Source organism: Dendropsophus ebraccatus, chromosome 1, assembly GCF_027789765.1.
Source record: "Dendropsophus ebraccatus isolate aDenEbr1 chromosome 1, aDenEbr1.pat, whole genome shotgun sequence".
NCBI classification, from domain to species: Eukaryota; Metazoa; Chordata; class Amphibia; order Anura; family Hylidae; genus Dendropsophus; species Dendropsophus ebraccatus.
Window position 1 is genome coordinate 219,122,844 of NC_091454.1, and position 25,685 is coordinate 219,148,528.

Here is a 25,685-nt window from a genome sequence, read left to right on the forward strand (position 1 = left end):
CGATCATCGGGTGTTATTATAATTGCAAATTTTCAGCCGTTATAGCAGATTTTTAAGCGATAATCGCTCCGTGTAATAGGCCCTTTAGACTCCAGGCTTGATAGGAAGTTTGCTGCCCACCAATGCCGACCCCCCCTTCCCCTTTATATGTGATATCAGGGTGATCTCATGTAAACATTATAATGCAAATGGTTTTCATCACTTCTTTAATTGTGGTGAAAAATTCTAATGACATAGTAAAAAAAAAATACAACTCACGGTTCTACATTTCCTTCTACATAATTCACACATAGTCTGTTTTTACAGGGTCACATACACAACAATCCAATGATGTCCTTTATACATACTTCCAGATAGATCCAGAAATGCTCTACAGCTTAATAAGAGACAATCATATTGAGGCCTCATACACACAACAGTATTATGGTCCTGTACACAATACATCACCCATAGTAATCTATGGGCCCATTCTGTACAACCATATGTTATCAATATCATATGGGGGCATATAGATTTTTAAAGACATTGTACCATTCTGTCATATTGTGGAGCTATTTTACCCCCAGGGTTATTGCTTCTAGAGGAGAATACCTTCTTGAAGGGGTTCTCCCATCAAGTCTATGATCCTCTAAACTATGAGCCAAAGTAGAGAGTCTCTAACAAGATGCAATGTTTTAACTGTGATAGAGTCGAGCTATCAATTATCATTTTGACTTTTTGACAATACTACTTGGACCATATGGCCAACAAAGTCCTATGGATAGCTATCGTGTATGGAGTGATTATCGGGCGATATAGTGTTCCTAGAACCATTGCTGAGCCTGTGTAAAAGAAGGGCCAGTGACCAAGCGGCAAACAACAATCTAAACAGGCTGATAATGGATTTAAATGGCCACACGAACGATTGATGGCTCACCTAGGCTCTGCAAACAAGAACCGATCTCTCTGGAAACTGTATTTTAATCCGATTACTATAGATTTTTATTTGACCCCCCTACACAGTGTCTCAACGTACCCATATCTGAAGTCTTAGAAACCCATCATAAGAAGTCCTTCAATACCATGATGGCGAAAGTCAGTCCAGTGACTCCATGTACAGAATGGTGGATGTGAGATAACCTTACAAAGTATATGGCTTAGATTATCTTCAATGAGAAACGCCTACAAAGTTCTACTGAACGACTTTCATTTTGAACTATCTTTCAGGGTGAAGACATGGTCACTGTCACATTCGACAGACAGCAGAGGACCTCGACGTGATCTACATGCTATCCGACAGGACTCGCTGCCTCGCGCCTCTGAAAGTTATCTTTGGATTCATGACTTGTATTTGGTTTAGTCAAAGTATTAGACAGGTTTCCACAAAAAAATACAGAAGAAAGCTGCATTCTGTTCAAATGAATGTCCAAAGGCATGGTGAGTCCATCATTTCATTTTCTGCTTGTTGACTATGTCCCTCTCCATCTCTAGCTTCTTTCTTCTCTTTTCTGGAATTTCATCAAGACTGATCCCATGATTACCCGCCCTGCAAGGGGTAGCATAAGAAATATAACAGTATAAGGCCAGGGTTATGTGGAGATTCCTGCTCTATGACATAACCAGGAATCGCCATGTAGCCTAGCTTTAGGCAGATGAGACTTGGCCAGATTTCAATCCATTACAAAAATATAGCTGAAATTTTCTTATCGTAGCTTCAGTGGAATTCACCAAGATATTCCCAAAGTCTCAAATAGTGAACAAAGGTCTATATGAACAGCTTTCATATGGAATATAACATTCAACATACACAATGGTTGCTATCGATCACTGCTGTTTGCTTTGTCCTTTCTATCACTCTTTACTGAATCGGTCAACATGTTACATGATGCATAAAATGTGAACACCCACTTAATCATGAGTCATCAATAGTTTGGAAAGAAGGAAGACGTCCATAGAGACATACTTACCCTGGCTGGATATCTGGAGGACGTGGTAAAGGTTTTGTAAATCCTTCCTTTCCTACTAGCCAATAAGTATCTTCTACGCCTTTTCCCTATAAGCCAATAAAACTGCAATAGTTCAGCATATGAACAGAACATGGAATGACTGGGCTACCTAGAGAAGAATAAGCATTTACCTTGAGTTCGGTTTTACCCCTCACTTCAAATTTGTATCCCTCCTTTAATGAGTGCAAGATGTTGACAGTGCTGATGTTCACATGGATACGGTAAGCTGGGTCAAACAGAACAATAGTCAATATGTGCTGACATCAGCAATATCTATACTGATGGGTATTGGTTATGTGCATGTATTCATAAATATTTCAACACCAATTAAATGGGTTAAAGCAGTTGTAAAGAATTAGAAAAATGTGACGCCACATCTGTTAATGGGTTCCAGTTGGTATCGTGATTCTGCTCCAGTGATGTGAACAGGGCAGAACGGGAGTTGTAATACCATACACAACCTGTGGATAGGGGAAGTTTTTGGAAGAAAGCAACTAAGTTTACCTAATACTCCGGCCCCTTAAATATTTTTATATGTTGCTGCTGTCGCCACTTTCGAGACGTACTCGTTTTGGCAATGACAGACGGCTTAGACAATCACTGACTGAGGCAGGATAGTGATGCAGCAACCGGCTGTCACTGCTGAGACAAGTCTTGGAAGTGGCAGCGACGTTTTCAGCAGAAGACCCAGAAACACCACGAGAAGACATCGGGAGAGCGTGGGAAGGTAATGTTTGGTATGTCCTCTGCCAGGACAGCAACATTTTAAAAAGTTTAAAGTGTACTAATCATTTAAACAAACTTCTGACGTGTCATAGCGACATGTCAGAGGTTTGTATAGGTGGGGTCTAGGTTCTGAGACGCCTGCCAATGGCTAGAACAAAGGGGCAGACACAATGAGCAGCGCGGACTCTGGCTCTCAATCTCTGCTGTCACTGCTAAAGTAGCAGTGGATGGAATTACAATGGAGACCATGGAAATTCCAGTAGACACATTTGAGGGTCGGCCTCAAGGTGAATAAAGTAACCAAGAAAACAAATGATTATTACATCTAAAAACACAGGGTTTATCTTTATGGAAGAACAAGCCAAGATGAACACTCACGAAGCCCGGTAGACTCCATACGAGAGGCAGTATTGACAGTATCACCAAAGAGGCAATATCGTGGCATTGTGAGCCCAACCACTCCAGCTACACATGGTCCTGGAGAAGAAACATGGATTAAGATCCCATAATGTAGCTTTAGATTAAAAAAAAGTCACCACTGCATTTTTATCCCACAAAAAGAACATTTCTTCACATTAGTAGGCCACCCACATCTGGGCCCTGAAACTGCTATGATGTCTGTGTTTACACCAGTAATTATAACATATTGTAGTTATTCTTACCAGAATGGAGCCCGATGCGTATTCGGACTGGCACTTCAGGCATATGCCTCATTTTGAAGGACCCTACAGAGCTTAAGATATCCAGAGACATGTTAGAAATCTCAGCTGCATGCCGAGTGCCGTTTCTTTTAGGCAGCCCTGACGCCACCATGTAGGCATCTCCAATGGTTTCCACCTTTTAGAGAGACAGAGAAGGAGATAGGAATTATTCTTTATTATATACAAAACAACATATATATTTCTCATAGCACATGTACTGATAAAAAAAAAGTCAGAATCATTCACCTTATAGACATCATGGGATCCAATTATGGCATCAAATAATGTATATAAATCATTTAGAAGGTCCACAACTTCAATAGGATCACTCAAGGAGGAGATGGTTGTGAAGCCTACAATGTCACTAAAGTAAATAGTCACTTGGTCAAAGTATTCTGGTTCCACGGGGGCACCCGTCTTCAGAGCTTCAGCTACAGATCTGAGAGACAGAAAAATATAAATATGGATATGTAAGGCTCTTATAATATCCTTAATTTATCTTCTTTGTTCCATCAATACCACTTACGGGGGAAGCATCTGAGTGAGAAGTTTGTCTGTCTTCTGCTTTTCCACCTCTAGTTCTTCGGTTCGCTCTCTAATAAGGTCTTCTAAGTTACTAGAGTATTGCTCTAGCATGCGTAACATTGAGTCAATAATGTTTGTTTTGCGTCCGCGGTTTATTGTCTTAAACTAAAAGCAAGGAAAAATGGGGAGAAAAGTTAGAAAAGAAAGGAAAGGAAGTAAATAGGATTAGAAAATTTGGTAAAACTAAAAAAACAAAAAGGTCCGATAGTTTGTTCAAATTTTTTTATCTTCTAAGGTTTCCAACAGTAAAATGGGTTCACATTTTAAATAAGTATTATTCATTTTATACCCCAATACCTTCCAGGTTGCTGTACAGACACAACAAAGATAGTCTTATGTAATAAAGATAGTAAAATCAAGTGAAGGACTGGTACTGAGGAGTGTAGGGCCTGCCCGTGAGGCCTAACAACGCACCAGGGAAAATGGGTGGTTAGTGGTTAATGGTAGTGTAGTGGTGTCAGGGGTGTAATGGTGTTGCAGTTATCCAGTCAAGTGTGTTTGATGGCCCTCAAAGACATTAGCTCAGCAACAATGAGATGTATGTGGCCTTTTCTAGTCTACTGAACATAGAGATCTAGAGATCTTGTTACTACTCAGGTATATCCACTCCTCACCTGATCAAAGACCTGGTCAATATTTGGTCTTCGCTCAGAATGCTCATTCCAACACTGTTTCATTAAATGAATACATTCAGGAGGGGCTTGGTCTAGAGATACAGAAGGGCGGCAAAGTGGCGGAGGACGGCGAACTTTACGTATTATCTCTGCAAGGAATAGAAGTAAAAAAAAAAACTGAATCGATAAATCACTTTTGGAAACAAGGGTCAAAAGGTCAAAAAGGAAGATGTGTTCTTACCATCCGCAGAAAGTTCAAACATACAGTAAGGCGTTCCCCTTATAATAACCTCCTGCATTATAATGGCAAAACTATAAACATCTCCTCGGTAGGTACCTCTGTGACATGGAAGTGGGTCACGTAATTGTTCGGGGGCTGTCCAGAACAGGTCTATAACAAGAAATTTTAACTATATGAAACTTAGCGTAGTAGACTTTACAAGTTACAAATACCTCTAAGAAACATACCTTCAGGCTTGGATTCGATTGTAGTTAATCTTTGAGCATCATACAGGTCATTGATACCATGGTCTGTCACCTTAAGGACAAATCTACCATCTACTACACAGTTTCTAGACTTTAGACGTCCATGAACTATTTCCCGATGATGAAGGAACTTCAAGCCCTACAATAGAATGCAAAACAACCATTGGACACACATGACCAGGATTAGATTATAGGGAGGTCTCCCTCTAATATAGTTTTACTAAATTGTGTGTACATACTGATACTTAGGGTATACACTAAGGAAGAAGTTCAACAGCAAATCTAAAAATTATCATAAAGTGTAACTGTCATTTACACTTTTTTTTTTAAGAAATCAATAGTACAAGCAACTAAAAAAACCTCTGTAATATGTTTTGATGTTTCTGTTCTCAAAAAGCTGTTTTGAAACCTCCCCCCCCCCTTCACTTCTTATTCGTTCATTTTCAGGGGAAGTCGTCTTTATTACAGAGAAGCAAAGTGAAGACGGGTTTGCTGAGTCCATTATAATCTATAGAGGGGTGAGGGGTAAGGGGCAAAGGTGGGATCATTGAGCAGGAAGAGGAGACAAGCAGCTGTACAGTTTGGAGACTGGGTACATAAAACACTGGATTTACAGGTCAGAAAGGTCAGTGCTAGTCTGGGAACTCCTCTCCGTGCTCTCTCCCCTCTCATCCCCCTTGGCCCTTCCCCATAGACCATAAAGGACACAGAAATCCAGCTTCTTCTGAAGTGAGGAGGGAGGTAGCTTTTTGAGTACAGAAGGAAACTCTTTTGCTTAATTACAAAAAAAAAAACATACAAGTTTCTTAAAATTGCTTGTACTATTGATACTTATTGATTTCTGAAAAGTGACATTTAAATGACAGTTACGCTTGGGGGCTGGGTTCACACTATGTATATTTCAGGCTGTATTTGGTCCTCATGTCAGGTCCTCATAGCAACCAAAACCAGGAGTGGATTGAAAACCCAGAAAGGATCTGTTCACACAATGTTGAAATTGAGTGGATGGCCGCCATATAACGGTAAATAACTTCCATTATTTCAATATAACAGCCGTTGTTTTAAAATAACAGCAAATATTTGCCATTAAATGACGGCCATCCACTCAATTTCAACATTGTGTGAACAGATCCTTTTTGTGTTTTAAATCCACTCCTTGTTTTGGTTGCTATACAGCCTCAAACATACAGCCTCAAATATACGTAGTGTGAACCCAGCCAAAGTTTAAGGCTGCGTTCACACTACGTATATTTCAGTCAGTATATTTCAGTCAGTATTGCAACCAAAACCAGGAGTGGATTAAAAACACAGAAAGGATCTGTTCGCACAATGTTGAAATTAAGTGGATGGCCGCCATGTAACAGTAAATAACGGCCATTATTTCAATATAACAGCCGTTGTTCTAAAGTAACAGCAAATATTTGCCATTAAATGGCGGCCATCCACTCAATTTCAACATTGTGTGAACAGATCCTTTTTGTGTTTTAAATCCACTCCTGGTTTTGGTTGCAATACTGACTGAAATATACTGACTGAAATATACGTAGTGTGAACGCAGCCCACTGGGGTATGCAAGTAAAAAGAAAAAAAAAATGTTTCACCTGTTGCTTCCGGTCCCCCTACTCATCTCTTTTCCATTCTTATAAAATGAGATATCAAATATTTTTTTCTTATATTTTAGATTACCCCTTTAAAAATTATATTAGGGTAGGGATAGTTTTAAAACTCTATTATGGGACCCAGATATATATACCCCCCCCCCCCCTCCCACTACTGTTACAGGTCTCTATAACACTTTAATATTGTGGGCTGTTTGTATATACAGGCCAATCTCTAATATGTGGCTATTAAGGAAGAACAGGTAGGGTCTGGTTTTCAGAGAGTATAGAGCCCCACCAGCCTTACTCCAGCCCTCTGCATGCCAGGAAAACATACAGGAACCTCAAGTAGTGAAGATTGTAAACTAAGAAATCCATGAACCTGATGGTACCTATAACATTGCAGCACTATATATGACTTGTGGAGGCACACATATAGCTCTTATACAACAGAATTGTTGCCTGGGTGGGGAGTCAAAGTGAAGATGTCATACTGAGGTTCAAGACCATTAAGCTTCAGCACTTCCATACTTTTGTCTTATTTCCTCACCTTAATAAGATCCAGAAGAAGAGAAGATTTAAACATCCAGTCAAGCTTCATATCTTGGTTCTGGATGAGATCCTCCAGGCTTCCGCGAGAGCAATGTTCTGACACTACGCCAAGGATTCCCATGTCATTAAACATACCCAAATAGAGATTCACATTTTCATGTCGTAGTTCACGAAGCTGAAAAAGATGATGGGAAAAATATTCTAGGAGAACCTTTAGTTTATCCAAATACTTTGCTAAATCACAGTAGAATTTGTCTAGCTCGTCCATGTGTTACATGTGAGTGGAAAATGGAAACTGGATCATTAAGGCTAGGTTCACACTGCGTTTTCAGCATCCGTTTAACGGATCCGTTTTTTTTTTATAATGGAAGTCAATGGAAAAACGGATGCACACAAATGAATCCGTTTTTTGCAATCCGTTTTTCATGCGTTTTTTGCAAAAAACGGATGCGTTAAACGGATGCTGAAAACGCAGTGTGAACCTAGCCTAACTGCTATAAGATAGCTTGATCATCTGTCAGCAGAAAACTTTCTCCAGACCTATCCCCTATACGAATAGATAACTGTCTCTCTGATTTATCTAATGTAAGCGAGCGGCGATCTGGCAGATCAGTGTTTACTTACCTTTCCACGCTACCCAGTGTCTTCAAAGTCTAAAGCCATCTGTAAAGTGACAGGTCGCTATACCAACCACTGGCCAAGATGGGAGAGCGAAGGCTTTAGATGTGCTATCGGTGGCTGCGGTGAGTAGCTAGGAGGCCACCAAGGAGCGTGGACAGGTAAGTCTATAACCTTATTATTTTCTTTACAAATTCCTTGGTCATTGGACAGATTATTAATTATTTAATAGACAACAAGCAGCTGATGAACGGCTCTTCAAATGATCGCTGACTTTACTACACGGAGCGATAATCTGCCAAATCGGCCTGATTCGTCAGATTATCTCTCTGTGTAATAGGGCCCTTAGCAGAGAAGAGAAAGCCACTACAAGACTTCTCTGATGGTGGCCTTCTTTCCAACATGTCTGATAATCCAACATGTTTGCTAAATCTCTCAGAATCCAAGGAGAGTTTGGTGGCCTTTATACACTTTACATGGTTGCCCAGTCCCGCCAAACACAAGTGGTTCCACAGACATACATGGGGGCTAGGTTCACACTATGGAACTGTGCGGCTGTATTTTTTATGCGGCTGTAAATGTGCGGATGAAACTCCGGCCGTGGGAAAAAATAGACATGCGGCTCAAAACATACGGTCATTTACTTGGAAATCTGGTTCAACTAAAAATAACAAATAAAATCTTTAGAAAGTGATGCAAACACCTCTGGATGCATCTGGGAAAGCAGGGAAACAGTTTACATGAATTGCTATTACAGGGGTTAGCGATCCTCTGCAGTAATGCCGATGACTCTCATGGTTAATATATTGAATTAATAAAACACATTTTCGTTGTAATAAAGTCCCTTTCATTGTTCAATAATTAAATTTAAACGATTCCATCATTTTGCAATTAAATATACTGTTAAAATAAATAGATATATAAATAAATGTATATTTATATATATATATTTATTTTTTGACAGTAGATTTAATAGCAAAATGATGGATTCGTTAGAATTAAATTATTGAACAACGAAACTGAATTTATTTAATCGAAAATGTGTTTTATTAATTAAATATTAATTAGTACAGGAAGCTCCATAAGCCGTTAATTCATATTGCCGGCAATAGAACATTCTGTACTAATCATCACTTTACTTTAATTAAAACATCAAATGTTTCTTCTAATTATGTTATCACAATAGCATTATTAGAAGAAACATTTAGAATTATATGTGCGCTCAGCTGATTGGCTGATCGGCTGAGCGCACATATAATTAGCGGGTCCGCAGCACAGTGACTTCATTGTGCTGCGGACCAGCGAAGAGGACACATCGGGGTGAGTATAGAGCTCTCCCCACCCCCTCCCCAGCACTGCACCCCTCCCAGCCTTATTCCCGGTTGCATCCGGAGAGACTGTTGCTACTAGTTACCACCGTCACTTAACCCCTTCCTTGCTGGGATGGGTGCAGTCTGACATCAGTCTGGCCCCCAAGGGGTTAAGGGGGATGCAATACATCCTCCCTTAACCCCTTGGGGGCCAGACTGTAAGCAGCGATCTGTAAAGATGCTGCATACTGTAAGGAGCACAACACCGCTCACAATGATTGGTGTTGTGCTCCTGTTTGTGTGTTTTTTGTGTGTTTCTCCCTTTTTGTTTTTCAGATATCGGTATCCTGTGGATTACGTCGGATTCCGTGGACTACGTCGATGACCAGTGTTTTTTTATTTTATTTTTTAATAAAATGGTCAATGAGGGGTGTGGGGGTGTTTTTATTTGAATAAAAAATTTTTTTAACTTGTGTCTTGTCTTTATTTCTTTACTTTATAGACTTAGTAGTGGAAGCCGTCTAATAGACGGAATCCATTACTAAGTTGGGGCCTAGTGTTAGACGGTATAAAATGGCTAAACACTAACCCCCTATTATTACCCCAGTACCCAATGCCACCAGGGGTACTGGGAAGAGCCGGGTGCCAGTGGTCCCGGAGCGTCAAAATTGGCGCTCCTGGACCGGGCGGCAGCAGGCTGGTAAGATTTAGGCTGGGGAGGGCCTAAACCAATGGCTCTTCCCACCCTGGTGTTACCAGGCTGCTGTCGTTTGGTTTTTAACCCGGCTGGTTATAAAAATAGGGGGGACCCTATGCGGTTTTTTTTTTTTTTTAAATAAATAAATAATTTTAAAAAAACGCATAGGGTCCCCCCCTATTTTTATAACCAGCCGGGTTAAAAATCAAACGACAGCAGCCTGGTAACACCAGGGTGGGAAGAGCCATTGGTTTAGGCCCTCCCCAGCCTAAATCTTACCAGCCTGCTGCCGCCCGGTCCAGGAGCGCCAATTTTGACACCCGGCTCTTCCCAGTACCCCTGGTGGCATTGGGTACTGGGGTAATAATAGGGGGTTAGTGTTAGCCATTTTATACCGGCTAACACTAGGCCCCAACTTAGTAATGGATTCCGTCTATTAGACGGCTTCCACTACTAAGTTTATAAAGTAAAGAAATAAAGACAAGACACAAGTTAAAAACATTTTTTTATTCAAATAAAAACACCCCCACACCCCTTATTGACCATTTTATTAAAAAAATTAAATAAAAAAATGCTGGTCATCGACGTAGTCCATGGAATCCGACGTAATCCACAGGATACTGATATCTGAAAAACAAAAAGTAAGAAACACACAAAAAACACACAAACAGGAGCACAACACCCATCATTGTGAGCGGTGTTGTGCTCCTTACAGTATGCAGCATCTTTACAGATCGCTGCTTACAGTCTGGCCCCCAAGGGGTTAAGGGAGGATGTATTGCATCCCCCTTAACCCCTTGGGGGCCAGACTGATGTCAGACTGCACCCATCCCAGCAAGGAAGGGGTTAACTGACCCCCCTTCCTTGCTGGGAGGGGAGCAGTGCTGGGGAGGGGGTGGGGAGAGCTCTATACTCACCCCGATGTGTCCTCTTCGCTGGTCCGCAGCACAATGAAGTCACTGTGCTGCGGACCGGCTCATTATATGTGCGCTGAGCCGATCAGCCAATCAGCTGAGCGCACATATAATTCTAAATGTTTCTTCTAATAATGCTATTGTGATAACATAATTAGAAGAAACATTTGATGTTTTCATTAAAGTAAAGTGATGATTAGTACAGAAAGCTCTATTGCCGGCAATATGAATTAACGGCTTATGGAGCTTCCTGTACTAATTAATATTTAATTAATAAAACACATTTTCGATTAAATAAATTCAGTTTCGTTGTTCAATAATTTAATTCTAACGAATCCATCATTGTGCAATTAAATATACTGTCAAAAAATAAATATATAGATAAATATACATTTATTTATATATCTATTTATTTTAACAGTATATTTAATTGCAAAATGATGGATTCGTTAGAATTAAATTATTGACCAACAAAAGGGACTTTATTACAAAGAAAATGTGTTTTATTAATTTAATATATTAACTATTAGAGGCATCGGCATTCGGCATCATTGCCGGCTATTTTTGAAGTACTCCGTACGGACCGCCTGTCAATCCACGGCCGCATTTCCAGCCGCAAACAATGGTCTTGTTCATTTTTTACGGGTCCGTTTACGATCGGGCCGTAGATTCATACATAGTGTGCACTGTGCAGCCGCATATCCTATACTTTCCAGTGTGAACCACCAAAAATACCGCCGCACAATTACAGCCGCAAATACAGCCGCACAGTTACATAGTCTGAACCTGGCCTAAATGTGTATGGCCAGCTATACAACTAAAATACATACCAGTATAGGAATCTACTAAAGTCAAAGATATTGAAGTTTCAGGAACAAGATAGGATCTACTTGAAATGTAGATTTAATGGGCAGATCAAACACAATAGAAGTGAACTAAGGCGTTTAAGCTAATTGCCTTACATCATAAAAAAACCTTAGCAAATTGGTTTCCCCAAATTCAATCAAAATCAACGTTACCTTCCATACTAGGGATAGTACTCCAATGTGTTTTTACTATTTGATCAAAGTGATGGGATAAAAACAAGGTCTATCTACTTAGCAGAAAAGCCTAGCACAGGATTTAATGCTCTCAACCTTTCTGAAACGACTACTCTAATTACACGGCAATAAGGTCTCCAGGCTGTCCTTGGGCTTATCAAATCTGACTAAGTAAATGGCAGAGGTAAAAACACATTACCACATGGAGCACATACCACGATTAACCTTAACACTAACATTAGGTGAAGTGAATAACATAATGATATATATCTATCAGGATATAATAGGCAGCAGGTGAACAGTCGTTCCCCAAGCTGAGGACTTGGTAGCAAAGATGGGCAAACAGCAGGATTTTAGCTGCTTTGAAAAAAGCCAAATTGTTATGTTCGATGACTAAGGGGCCTATTACACGGAGCGATAATCGGCCACATTGGGCTGGTTTGGACTGAATTATCGCTCCGTGTCATGGAGACAACAATCAGCCGATGACAACGATCATGACTGTTGGTTTAGGTTTGGATCGAAAATTGTCGTGTAATAGCGATGCACGGCTGGCGGCTATCACCTAGCACCTGCCGTGTAATAGGTCCAGTCAGCGAGCGCTGATCTAGCAGATTGGCCCTCGTTTACCAAATTGATCGATCCGTAGTCGGCCCGTGTAATAGGACCCTAAGTCACAGCATATCCAAAACTGGGGAAACTGGTATACTGGTTAGTACCTCCAAAAATTGCTCAGAGAAGAGGAAACTGTTAAACAAACAACAAGGTTATGGGCACCTAGAGCTTACACATCCATATGGGAAGTGAAGGGTAGTGCATCTGCCGTAATCCCACTAAAGATTTACTGTCGAGCAAAGTGCTGAAAATGTTATTACACATAGGGGTCAGATCATACAATGAAGCTTGCTACACTGTGGCTGTGAGGCCGCAGAGAGGGAACACTGTCCATGCTGACCCCTGTCTAATGCTGATATTACCTATTAGAGACAAGTAAGCATCATGGACCATGGAGCAATGGAAGATGCGGGATAGTATAGCATGAAGATGGCCAGATGCTTATTTAGAAAAGATCTACGAAAATTGACCTAGAATATCTAGGAAATGTTCTGTTGAGGAACCTTGGGTCTAGGTGTTTATGTGAATGTTAATTTGTCATATACCGCCTGTACCCTAAAGAGACCACTAATACCCCTATGTGGAAACAGTAAGGGTATGTGCAAACTGAGCAATTCTAGCGGAATTCCACCCGAATTCCGCCACAAAAGGCGCGGATTCCGCCCGTGTAAATGTAACATTGCTTCTTTCCATAGAGAACTATTGGATTTCCGACTGCCCGTGTACACAGAGTAAATTTCCGTCCAGAATTCCGCGCAGAATCCGCGTTTCCGCCCAAAGAAGTGACATGTCAATTCCGCTAGAGGAATCCTATAGTAAATTGCTGCATATGACCATTTGATCATTCTAAGAAAAGACTTTTAAAATCTTGGAAGATCAACAAGATTAGCCATTTACCGTGCAAAAAACATTCCTTGTGGCTGGCCTTATATCTCCTTGCTTCTCACCAGGAAATCTTTTGAGCCATACCCAATCCCCCTGGAGAATGATAAGAGACAAAGCATGTCAGCGGAATATTAACAACAATACATGTCCACAACCAAGAATAATCTACATAACATTTTGACCTGTATAGACATGACGAGGAATACCATAACTTTTGGCTCCTACTTCCACTTGCATGGAGTTAACATAGAAAACCTGCAGTTGTAGTCATGATATTTGACAAATTCTTTCACAACTTTATGACTCCTGATTTTTATTTTAGAAATATATAAGAGATATATAGTGGGCAATAGGGTGAAGATAAATCTTGAACATCGATGTTAGCGAATACTTCTGGGCTTATCAACATTTTTATCAACAAACCTAATTGACAAAAAGAAGCCTGATCCAAAAAGATTCTCTCATTTTGAGGAAAATTCCCAGTCATTACAAGATGGTCCTAATGTAGGCTCCACCATGAAACCAATGCTTACCTCATAGATCGCCACACTGGTTGTATATGGAGTAGCCGCAGCCACGCTTTTCCCGGATATGGAATGCCGTGGAGTCCTAATTTCACTTACACTTTTTCCCATTAAGCTGGACCTGCTATCGTCACCCAATTTCTGTGAAGAGACATGAGGCCTAAATTAAAGGACAACTCCGGCCAAAAGTATTTTTTGATATGTTATTACTTATGGAAAGTTAGACAATTTCCTAATGTACATTAATTATCGGAAATGCACATATACTGCTATTTCCCTTAATTTAGTAGATCATGGAGACTTCAAATTCTCTGAATTACCGTCATGTCACGAACCGGGGTGTAATTCCAATGGAGTGTCCAGAAGGGGGCGCAGTTTATGTAAAAGCCTATGGACTGTTTTGAAGTCTATGGAGTATGTAATGTAATGTGAAAACTACACTTTATTGGTAGACTGGGTGTATGGGAAAATGGACTATGTGTATGGGATAATTTGGGGAGCAAGGACACTTGCTCCCCGAACGAAAGGCACCGAGCAGGAAGGGAGAGATGAGCCGGTACATCTAACTACCTCCTCCCTCCCTGCTCAGTGCTGTGGGACAGATACACACTACTACTCCTCCCATTGAGCGGATGATGGGAGTAGTAGTACTAGGAAGATCCCCAGCACCAAGCCCCCCCCCCAGCCGACATCACCCACACCAACCCCGCACCACCGGCGTTGCACACTATCTTCCCGATCTGGCCCCAATCACCAGCCGCCAGCCCCCCCCCCCCATCGCCGCATAGCTGCTGCCGCCGCCGCTCCTCCTGGTCCCCAGCAGCCGCCACTGGTAACAACATGGCCCCCATTCACTAGCCCCCAGCATCCCCCACTGCCGCACGTCCTACTCACTTCCCTGCCGGTACCGGACTCCCAGCTCACTGCCGCCTACGCGTCCTGCCAACCCTGTGTCCCGGATGTCATCCCCAGCAGCTCTAATCATCCGGGACGCGGGGTCGGCAGTGAGCTGGGAGTCCAGTACCGGCAGGGAAGTAGGACGTACGGCAGTGGGGGAGGCTGTGGGCTGGTGGTGGGGGCCAGGTTGTTACCGGCGGCGACGGCTGGGGACCAGGAGGTTACCGGCGGGCAGCAGGAGGTTATGCGGCGGTGGGGGAGGCTAGGGGCCAGATCCGGGAGATAGTGTGCGGCGGTGGCGGTGTGGCAGGCTGGGAATTTCTCATAATTAATGTACATTAGGAAATTGTCTAACTTTCCATAAGTAGAGATGAGCGAACTGGGTTCGGGTTTGAGTCCAGCTGAACCCAAACGATCGGCATGTGATTAGCGGTGGCTGCTGAATTTGGATAAAGCCCTAAGGTTGTCTGGAAAACATGGATACAGCCAATGACTATATCCATGTTTTCCACACAGCCTTAGGGCTTTATCCAAGTTCAGCAGCCACCGCTAATCAAATGCCGATCGTTCGGGTTCGGAACGACTCGAACCCGAACCCGGTTTGCTCATCTGTACTCTGTAATCCATAAGTAATAACATATCAAAAAATACTTTTGGCCGGACTTCTCCTTTAAGGTTCATTTTCCTTCTTCATACCCTTCCTCCACCATTAACTCAGGTCTCACCTTTCTGCTCTGGGTGTGAATAAAAACCAGGTCATCCATGGTGAGAAAAATTTTATTAGGACCTCTCATGAGCTTGGCATGCTGAATTCTTCTCCTGCATGGAGAAAAACCAATTGTAAATACTGGGCAACATAGTGCAATTGTCAATCTGTAGCTACAATGCTAAGATTACATCATTATTACTCTAGTGATAGTGGATGGTACAGAAGAGTCTATAGGTTATCCCAATAATGCAGTGCAATACTTGGCAGCCATGAGATATGGGAACTTTATGAGCTGATCTTGCATCCCAATCAACACCATCAAGAGATTGTCCTCACAACCACTTTCAAAAGGAAATGTTCCTCTTCCAGTGATCATCTAAAACTTTATTAATTCAGTTTTTGCTCTGCAAATTTGCAATAAGAACTAGGAAAAAAATGGTACCATTTATAAGTTTTACATCTGCTGCAGGGAAAAGTAGTAAGACATGATGGGGAACCATGTAATACATGTGTCAGGAATGTGCACTAGCCTGGTGTGAACTGGGTCTGGTGTTTACCAAGGTCAGACAAGCGCATCGCCTGCAGAACAACTTGTGCTTATAGAGTGGAAAAGCAGGACAGCGTATACGGCAATGTCCTTCCAAACCAGGACCACCCCCGGAAAACTCCAGCGCCTGAGTGACTATGGAGGGGGCCACTCAGGCGCACAGGTAGCCTTCACCCAAAAGAATAAGTTACTTTTGCCAATTTCTCTGGTGTTGGGGGAGAAAAGTGACTTTATTAATCCTATGTTTTCTCTGGTTTAGAGGTATGTCCCCTGCGGCTCAGGTGTCCAGTTAATGTCACTGGAGCAGACTCTGCCCCCTTTGTCAAGGGGACGTATGGTATACGACCCCCTGCCTGGAAGTTAAGGTGGGGTCTGTTCATGTTGAAAACATTGTTTTTCTTCTCATGCATAATTTGTTGTCTGATGTGATTCTGGGATTACCCTGGCTGGAAGCACATAACCCTGATTGGTCCAGCAGGGAACTTGTGCTGTGGGGGCCTAAGTGTGCTTCCCACTATATTGCTGTGGCTCTTGCAGAATGCTGCCCTGTGGAGGGGGAGATTCCTGTATTGTCTGATTATTCGGATGTATTTGATGAAAGGGCGGTGGACAGACTGCTGCCCCACAGACCATATGACTGTTCGATTGAGTTAACTCCCGGTGCCAAATATCCCAGGGGATGTATATTCAACTTGTCCTGTCCTGAGAGGGAGGCCATGCGGGAGTACATGAAGGAAAGTCTGTGTAAGTGTCATATTTGCCCTTCCTCCTCTCCTTTGGGGGCGGGATTCTTTTTTGTGGGCAAAAAAGACGATGGGCTTTGACCCTGTATTGACAACCGGGAATGAAACAAAATAACGGTTAAGAACCAGCACCCGCTACCCCTGATCCCGGATTTGGGAACCAGATAGTGGGAGCTAAATGGTTTTCAAAAGTTGACTTACGGGAGCATATAATTTAATCAGAATCAGGGAAGGTGAAGAGTGGAAGACCGCCTTCAATACCCCAGAGAGCCATTTCGAATGTCTTGTCATGCCCTTTGGCATGAAATTTTTCGTGAGCATTTTGTCGTTTTCTTGTTGTTTATCTTGATGACATTTTGATTTTTTTCCCCCGATTGGGCTTCTCACATTGTGCATGTCCATACAGTCATGGAGCTTCTGAGACAAAATAGTCCTTGTGCCAAGTTGTCGAAATGCCAGTTCGGTATCCAGGAGGTCTCGTTTCTGGGTTATTGTATAACCCCAAACTCATTTGGTATGGATCCGCGGAAGTTTTTAGCCATTGAAAACGGGAGCGACCCAATAACCTGAAGGCCCTGAAGAGGTTTTTGGGATTCGCCAATTACTATAGGAAGTTTATCAAGGGGTTCTCGCTCATAGTCAAGGGAAAGACTGTGATTTGGGTGGTTGTAGATAGGTTTTCGAAGATGTGCCATCTCATTCCACTGTGTAAACTGCCTAGTGCTCGTACTCTAGCCACGCTGTTTATTAACCATATTTTGCGCATGCGTGGTGTCCCTGAAAACATTGTCTCCGACAGAGGGGTTCAATTTGTGGTTAAATTCTGGAGAGAATTCTGTGGTAGGTTGGGTATTTCTTTGTCCTTCTCATCTGCCTTCCATCCACAGATGAATGGGCAGACCGAGAGGATCAACCAGTCTCTAGAGCAGTTTCTGAGGTGTTTCGTGGCTGATGCCCAGGACAAATAGAGAGACTTTATTTCATTTGCAGAATTTGCCCTAAACAATCATGAGCAATGTTCTATTAAGATGTCACCGTTCTTTTGTAGTTATGGTTTTAACCCCAGGTATTCATCCACTCACTCCGCCAGATCTGTGAATCCCTCAGCCGAAGCCATATTCTCTAAACTGTGCACAGTTTGGGCCCAAGCTCATCAGAGCTTGGTTAAAGCCCAAGAGCTATACCAAAAACATGCTAACCAAAGACGCATATCTGGCCATCAATATATACTAGGTGATAAAGTATGTCTCTCTACCAGAAATCTGAGGTTAAGGGTGCAGTCAGGTAAACTGGCGACCATATACTGGCCATATACCATTGTGGAGGTTATTAATCTTGTTACTTTCCGATTGAAACTACCTGAATCTCTCCATATTCATAATGTGTTTCATAAAGCTCTTTTGAAAAGGTTTGTTCCTCCTGTGTCTCCATCACCTCCCCCTGCTCCACTCATCATTCTGGGTGAATTGAAGTATGAGGTGGAGAAGATTCTGAACTCTAGTTGGGTACAAGGCTCATTGCAGTATCTTGTCCACTGGAAGGGCTTCGGGCCAGAGGAACGTACGTGGGTTTCTGGGAAGGACATGCATGCCCCACGTCTAGTTCAGCAATTTCACGCACGTAATCCGTCTAAGCCGGGTCCGTTCAATAAGGGTCCTGAGGCCCCTCATAAGGGGGGGGGGGGTACTGTCAGGAATGTGCACTAGCCTTGTGTGAACTGGGCCTGGTGTTTGCTTTTGTGTGCCACACCCGATTGCTTCTCAGATTCCTGGCTTTGCACAAGTTAAGCTAAGAAGCCAGTCCGAAGGGGATCGGGGCCGGGCTCTTGGTCAGCATAAAATAAAGCTGAGGCAGTCTCCCAGCGCTGGCTATTAGGTTAACTCCTGGTCCCAGCTCCCCCGTGTCTATTCCTGCATTTCCCTTCCTAATTCCCTCTGACTGCTCGACTTGTTATCTGACCTCCCGCCTGACCTTAGACTATCTGATTGTTTGCCTATTACCTAGGCTGTATCCCTGTTTTCCAGGCAGTACTCGGGCTGTCTCCACCTTCCCCACGGAACGGGAAGGAGCGGGAGTCAAATGCCGATTGTTTTGGGTTTGTATTAACCTGAACCTCGGCTGTGCTTGATCATCTCTAGTCATGATGCAAGTAGCATTTCATTCTCAATGAACAATATCTCCCGCCCTCCCCATACGCTCGAGCATTCAGCACAAACATTCACGTGCTACCTATGTAGAGGGATAAGCTGTAGCCGCACAGCTCAGTTGACTTATCGCTCCAAGAACAATGAACAAGAACAAATACAGACTTGGCAGGCCCCCATACACGTTACCTGCCAGATGATGTTAGAATAAAGTGTATGGGAACTTTTAGTCATCCACAGTTTAAGGTCTTAGAAATATGTTTGCAGTTTGCTTTATTAAAGGAGAATTCCGTTCATTTTTAAAATCTGGCAGCCGGGAGAGGTGCACGGGGGAATTTGATAAGGAGTATGAACTTACCTCTCTCCGTGCCCGCATTGAGCAATAGGATCGGGGGCTCTGGGATCTCCAGAGCTGACATGTCATGACCCGGCTGAGGGACTGGCTGCTCAGCCAGTCAGTGATTGGGGCGGGATACCGCTCCAGTCACTGATTGGCTGAGCTGCCAGTCCATCAGCTGGGACAGGCATTTTGTTCCCGAGTCATGACGTCATCACAACTCGGGGGAAAATGCCTTCCGGCGGGGGTCCCGGGGTAGGTCCTGCTGCTCACCATGGCCATGGGGAGAGGTAAGTTCATACTCCTGATCAAATTCCCCGCTGCCGCATTTTAAAAATGGCTGGACTTCTTCTTTAAGGCTTTTTTACGCAGGGTGATTATCGACAATGAGCCTTGCTGAGGAGCTGAAAAACGCCCACTCAGTGGCTCATTGCATCTTTTGTGCAGGCTTTCAAATCACAGTTTAACATCTTCCTGTGTAAAGAGGGTACGTGTGACCACTAGCAATTACTTTAAAAGTCCTCACAAACAATGCATGGATTGTTTGAGTGGCCCAGCCACTCGATTAGTTGTGCCATGTGAAGGTACTGCAAACAAGCGCCAATCTCATTTTGTGGCCGTGGATGAATGAAAATTGCCAGGTGTGATAGTACCCTTAGGGTCCTATTAAACTAAGCATTTTTAACGATTGGCGATTAACGTTAAACAATCCCAAATGAGATTGTTTATTGTTAACCTGAAATCGTTCACCATATTACACAGAGCAATAGTTGTAAGGGTCCATTTACACAGAAAGATTACCTGACAGATTATCTGCCAAAGATTTGAAGCCAAAGCCAGAAACAGACTATAAACAGAGATCAAGTCACAAAGGAAAGTCTGAGATTTCTCCTCTTTTGAAATGCATTCCTGACTTTGGCTTCAAATCTTTGGCAGATAATCTGTCAGATAATCTTTCTGCGTAAATGGACCCTTAGTTACGATCATTACTATGATTGTTTACTCAATTTGATCCCAGCAAAAGAAGGAACGATTTGGAATTACACTGAACAATCAGTGAAGGAATGCCGAACTACTGCGAACGAATGTGGAATTAAAGTGAACAATTAGCGAATGATAATTAACAATGATTTAGGGGCAGATCTAAAATAACGACACAAAAGCGATTTTTGGGTCGTTGCCTGCAATTACACAGAAAAATATAACAATTTTCCGCACGATAATTGTCCTGTGTAATAGGGCCCTTATGGTCCTTTTACACGGGGCAATTATTGTTCAAATCTGCGCAAGACCTATCGTATTTGAGCCATTATCTTTTTGGGTTAACACAGCTAACGATCAAGCGACAAGCGAGAAATCGTTCAACGTGATCTTTCAACATGTTCTCATCTGATAATTCGCAGATCGACAATGAATGGAGAAGAAAGAATCACCTGGTATAAAAGGTCTTTACCATATAAACCAGTAACATCAAATGTGATGGAACATGTTCATTACCATTTCAATATAATCCATGCACAAAGATATACAAATGGGCAGGTAAATGGCTTACCTTACATAGTAAGCAAGTAAAGCCCCAGCGATCATAAAGCAAAAGATAAATATGAAGATCAGCAGAACGGTGGCGGGATCCACACCTGTAAATAAAATCAAAACTCATAAACCTTTAGAACAACTCTTTGGATGAACCAACCCAGAATGAGACGGGATATAACCAATCCGTTAAAAGGATATTTTAAACAGTGCCGCTCCTGTCCTCAGGTTGTGTATGTATTATAACTTGACTTTATTTACTTCAATAGAACTGAGCTGCAATACTATGTACAGGGCCAGCCCTATGGGTGCGCAACCTGTGCAACCGCACAGGGCACATCACCCCATTAATTAAATAGGCCCATTGGGGGATCAGAAGAGCCTCCAGTGGGTGCCAACGGCTGCAGGGGCATTCGAGGAATCCAGGACATCTGTCTCAGATTCATGGGTGAGCTCCCCATTCACTTCTTCCAGCACAGACAGCATCTCCAATGCGATTTCTGTGCCGGAAGATAGAAGAAGAGAGGCGCGGGGAGAGACGCTGCTGCGGTGGAGCCTGCGTTAGGTGAGTTTTTTTTTTTGTTTGTTTCTGGTGGGCAATAGGGGCTTTACTATGGGGAGAGCACATGGGAAGAGGGCATTACTATGGGGAGGGGGCATTACTATGGGGAGAGCACCTGGGGAAGAGGCATTACTATGGGGAGAGCACATTGGGGGCATTACTAAGGGTGGGGGCACATGTGGAGGGGGCCTTACTATGCGGAGAGCACATGGGGAGGGGGCATTAAGATGTGGAGAACACATGGGGCATTACTATGGATAGAGCACTGTTACTAGTTTGCTCCACGGTCCAATGAGACCTTTAGGAGCCTTGGGGCACCTGTAAGTAGAACGGCCCACCCCCCTATCGACCAATCTGGCCCACTCCATTCATTAGCATTAGAGGGCAGGCCAGCAATGAACAGATCGGTGCTATGGGGGCGGTCAGTGCTCCTAACAGGTGCCACAGTACTCAGACCAGACCGTGGAGCAAACTACTAACTGCACTGGAAAGGCGCCAAGGTAAGAGACATACCTTCCTCCTTGGGATCTCCTGTGCAAAAAGGAACATATCAGCAGGTTAGATTCCTCTAACCTGTTGATAGTTCCCCTTTAAAGATAACTTGTCAGGAGTTTTCTTAGTAAAACATACTGCAGTTATGCAGTTAGCTTATTAGTCACTGGTTGGCTGGTTGCCAATACCTGGCACCCCCACCATTAAGCACCTACAGAGTGGGCTTTGTTTACTGTGTAGCAAAGCTGCAGTAACCAACCGCACCGACCAGTATCCTGTAGATAGCTCATTAATATGTTTTGCTCCAAAAACCCTTTAAGAACCTCAAAGGTAAGAGGAACAGCAATCAAATATTGTTCTCTTCAGTTCTCTCTGATGCCACATAGAGCTTAAAAAGAACTTTGAAAGGTGCAACTGTGACTCGTATCTAGTCACAGGGGAGGGGACAGGGCAGCTTTCAGTCATGCTCACCACTCCCTTGACTGAGCGTTGTGAGAAGGGCACAGCAAGCATGACTGGAAGCTGCAAAGTTCCATCCTTGTGGGTTTTTCACCTGTCAGGTGCTCTTTAGGTATTTAACCTAAAAATCAGTAGTAAGTAACACAATGGCAAACCTCCAATGCAGATAGAACTCCGATCAAACCAACAGTCGGAATCAGTTCCAGGGTAATAACTGTATGGAAAATGAACTTTTCTCAAGTAATGTAGGTCTCCTGTGGCTGTATTAATAGTGTATACAGGGGTGAGTAATCTGCTTTCTCCATCTGTATCCAGAATGACATATGGTGTCTGGGAGTCTCCATCTTCATCCAAGTTCATTGGATAGCCAAAACCTTCAACCTGTAAGCTCCCAATATTCCGTTCAATGGATGTCGCTGTAATTTTCTGCCCAGCTCGGTAAGTCTTTTCGATAAGTCTGGCCATAAGGTAAACAGAGTTGTAGATGGTTGCAAACAGTGGAGATACCTAGAGGTAGGTATGAAACAGAAACAATTAATTGATTGGTAATAAAAGTGTTAGATCATTTTTAGTACTGGTGAATGACCTATAAGCAACTGTGAATTACCTCCATTGGATCAACATCTCGAGGGATTTCGGCACTGGACTTTGCATCTTGAAAAGTATCATAAAAGTTGCCGTGTTGAGAGGTGATGGTGAGGGTGAGGACAGCATCATACGCTCGTCGTAGTCTAGTATTGTTGGTGAAGACGGAGAAAGGGCGGTCATATGGAAGACTAAACAGAAGGGTGTCATAGGGAATAAAGACCATTGTACCATCTGTCATGCGAAGTTCGTGAGCTATTTCTAGAAGGTGACGTTGTTCCTCTCCACCAATCAGGACGGAGTGCATGCACATGATCACCACTAAGAGAGATTAAATAGACTTTAGGTATTTTGTTGTGTTTTAAAATAGTATAGGCATAACTATTACTAATATTATTAAGTATTTTTTCTAGTACTAGGGCACCAACTTTAAAAACACTAACATAACCAAAGACTTGTAATTTGGTAACGTAAGAAGGTGGAATAAAGAGGTAGTAGACCAGTATAGAGGAGGAATTCAGGCAGAAAACACTTCTATGTGAAGAGACTCACCTTTCACTCTTCTCTTTCTTTTTACCCTCTTTAATGCTTTTCTTACACCCGCTTCCCCCTCTTCCAAGGTAACAAGTGGGCCAACTGGAAGGCCCCAAGTACGGAGAGCATCAGCTAGCTCCCTCCCAGCGCCAACCCAATGTTCTTGTGGGGACATCACCACAGCTACACCAGCCCAGTGAAAGAAGTTTAACACAGAATAAATAATGTGAACTGGATGTGGAAGAGGACTTAGAACTCCAAGGCAAGACCAAGATAGCATTGGTTTGTTCCAACCTTTTGCAAGTAGGCTTGCAGCAGAACAATAGGCAGGGTTGGCTGGTCCAACAAAAGCAGCCACTGAATTTTCCATAAGAGCAAAAGCTGCAAATGCACGAGGTGCAGAACATCCTTGGGTCAGTAACACATGATCAAACCAAATACCAGATGCAAGTCTATGGTCTGAGTTTAAGTCAGAGATTGCCAGGCGAGCTGCCACATCAGGAAGAGCCTTTGCAATCAATGGATCACATGTCCATGGACCCACTATGCCAATTCGAAAGGTTGCTGTCCAAATCCTGTTTGGTAAGATGATTAAAATGAGGAAATATAAAATGTTTGAAGACGAGGAGGTCCACCTTGGATGGTTTGAAAGGAAAAGCAGAGAACTTGGATGAGGCATGGTGGGAACCCAATCTCAAAGATGGATGCAAGTCATCATGCAGGTTGATGAGTAGATCCTTGGCTATATGTATCGGATTTTGACGAGAGATCCGCAATCAGGAACCATGTAAAAGACATATATAATGACAAGTTTTAGGACTGACAGTAGTAATAGAAATCTTTAAGGCTTAACCTTCATGGCCCTAGACAAGCATGCTTGATGCCTCAATCCTGGGATTTTCCTTACAAAGGCTTCAAAGAGGTCAAGCAGGATTTGGTCAACCTCATCACTGTCACATCAGTTTCGTGACAATGATACAAGTAAACATGGATTACTAATACATACACTTTTCTTGTATTAAAGAATAGTAATCCTTAGTAAGTATCTACATTAGACACATTTCATGAAAAAAAAATTCTATATGGCTGTATTACCACAAATCAGTCTTGTATTATGAAATACAGTGAAATCTCTTAAAGAAAAAAAAAACTTCCCCTTTACTTAGACTGGATTCCCTCAAATTTTCTAGCTATGTCACATAGTATACATATTGGCATCTTATATAAGAAACAACTTTCCAAGCAAATTTTGGTTACTGGTCCTAGAATATACAGGAAAATTACAATCAATTCTATCGAACAGCAGAAGGTCTTCAAAGAAAATCCCTGAAGCCTTAGTAAAACAACATGTTAAAAATCTTTAAAAAAAAAAAAAGGACTAACCTGGACATCATGGGTATTGATCTGGAACTTTGCCACAGTTGGTTTCCTCCAGTTATTTAATTTGTAAAGTTGAAAATTCCTAGAGATCGGCAAATCTATGTGTAGCGGCAAGAAGATGTAGAGAGCCGGAGAGACACTTAATCCTGATCTTTAATCTGCTTTTTTCTTTACCTTATCTTCTACTTATTGGTCAGTTCTTTTTCTTCTCTCCCCTCCTCCTAATCTCTCCTCCTTCTCTATCTGCTGTCACATTCTCTTGTGCTTCTACTCAGTCCTTCAATCGGCTACTATCTTTCATCACCTGTAGACGTCATTTTGTCTCCATCATCTTCCGACATCTCAATATGTAACTTTCTGATCTCAGCCTCAGATGTGAATCCAAAATTGAGGTCTATTCCTGCAAATTATCTGCTTTCAATATTTTATCAAGGTTTTCCATTGTCGGTCCACAATATTCTTTCTTTTCTGCCTAGGTGAATGTGAGGGATCCTTCTCGACTTGTCACAGTAACCCCTCGCTAACAATTCTCGCAGAACTCATTAAGCTGATTAGCCAAAGCACTGTTGCAGGGGGGTAAAGATTAGGTCACCTCTTACTGTGTGTTAGAATAGCATCCGCCCTCAGAGGTCTGTAGTGTTTTATTATACATTGGAGCCAATGATGGCTGTGGATGTATGAGCGCGTATAGACGTATAATCATGTCTACTGAAAACTAATGTGAAAGTGGTACATTATTTTATTTGTATTATTTGAATTCATTCATTATTCAAACAAAAACATGCATAAATGTAGTATACACAACACAAAGTATGTTGAAATGATGTCTACAAGAGTCAATAACAAATTAGTGGAGAACAGGGCAACGATCAAACCAGATTGTGTCCTTCTGGTCCATGGCATCTGTGATTTA

The 25,685-nt window shown here is 42.4% G+C and overlaps 1 protein-coding gene across 3 annotated transcripts; it reads right to left on the reverse strand.

Annotated features, from left to right (window-relative positions):
• Positions 1-259: 259 nt before the first annotated feature.
• Positions 260-24,797, reverse strand: GUCY2D (guanylate cyclase 2D, retinal). Of its 3 annotated transcripts, XM_069985429.1 has the most exons (19): positions 24,776-24,797; positions 23,411-24,134; positions 22,881-23,179; positions 22,429-22,780; positions 20,780-20,864; positions 15,473-15,566; positions 13,860-13,991; positions 13,339-13,419; positions 7,246-7,422; positions 5,080-5,236; positions 4,853-5,002; positions 4,612-4,760; positions 3,939-4,102; positions 3,659-3,851; positions 3,374-3,548; positions 3,090-3,188; positions 2,117-2,211; positions 1,947-2,032; positions 260-1,525 (listed from the first exon to the last, which is right to left on the reverse strand). In XM_069985429.1, the coding sequence occupies exons 2-19, from the start codon at positions 24,069-24,071 to the stop codon at positions 1,426-1,428; spliced, it is 3,249 nt and encodes a 1,082-aa protein (XP_069841530.1). In that variant the 5' UTR covers positions 24,072-24,134; positions 24,776-24,797; the 3' UTR covers positions 260-1,425. The 3 variants fall into 3 exon arrangements, with proteins under 3 accessions (XP_069841530.1, XP_069841604.1, XP_069841489.1); XM_069985503.1 differs by lacking the exon at positions 24,776-24,797 and having other exon boundaries at positions 4,949-5,002; positions 23,411-24,166; XM_069985388.1 differs by lacking the exon at positions 24,776-24,797 and having other exon boundaries at positions 23,411-24,166.
• Positions 24,798-25,685: the final 888 nt, after the last annotated feature.

What these genes read in the sequence shown, in the direction of transcription:
- GUCY2D (XM_069985429.1), bottom strand. Translation starts at nt 24,071, where the DNA reads ATGCCTCATCCAAGTTCTCTGCTTTTCCTTTCAAACCATCCAAGGTGG. An exon ending in CCAGTGTGGCGATCTATGAG is followed by an intron (nt 13,420 to 13,859) that starts GTAAGCATTGGT and finishes ATCATTCTCCAG; the next exon opens with GGGGATTGGGTATGGCTCAA. An exon ending in CAAGGAATGTTTTTTGCACG is followed by an intron (nt 7,423 to 13,338) that starts GTAAATGGCTAA and finishes CATCTTTTTCAG; the next exon opens with CTTCGTGAACTACGACATGA.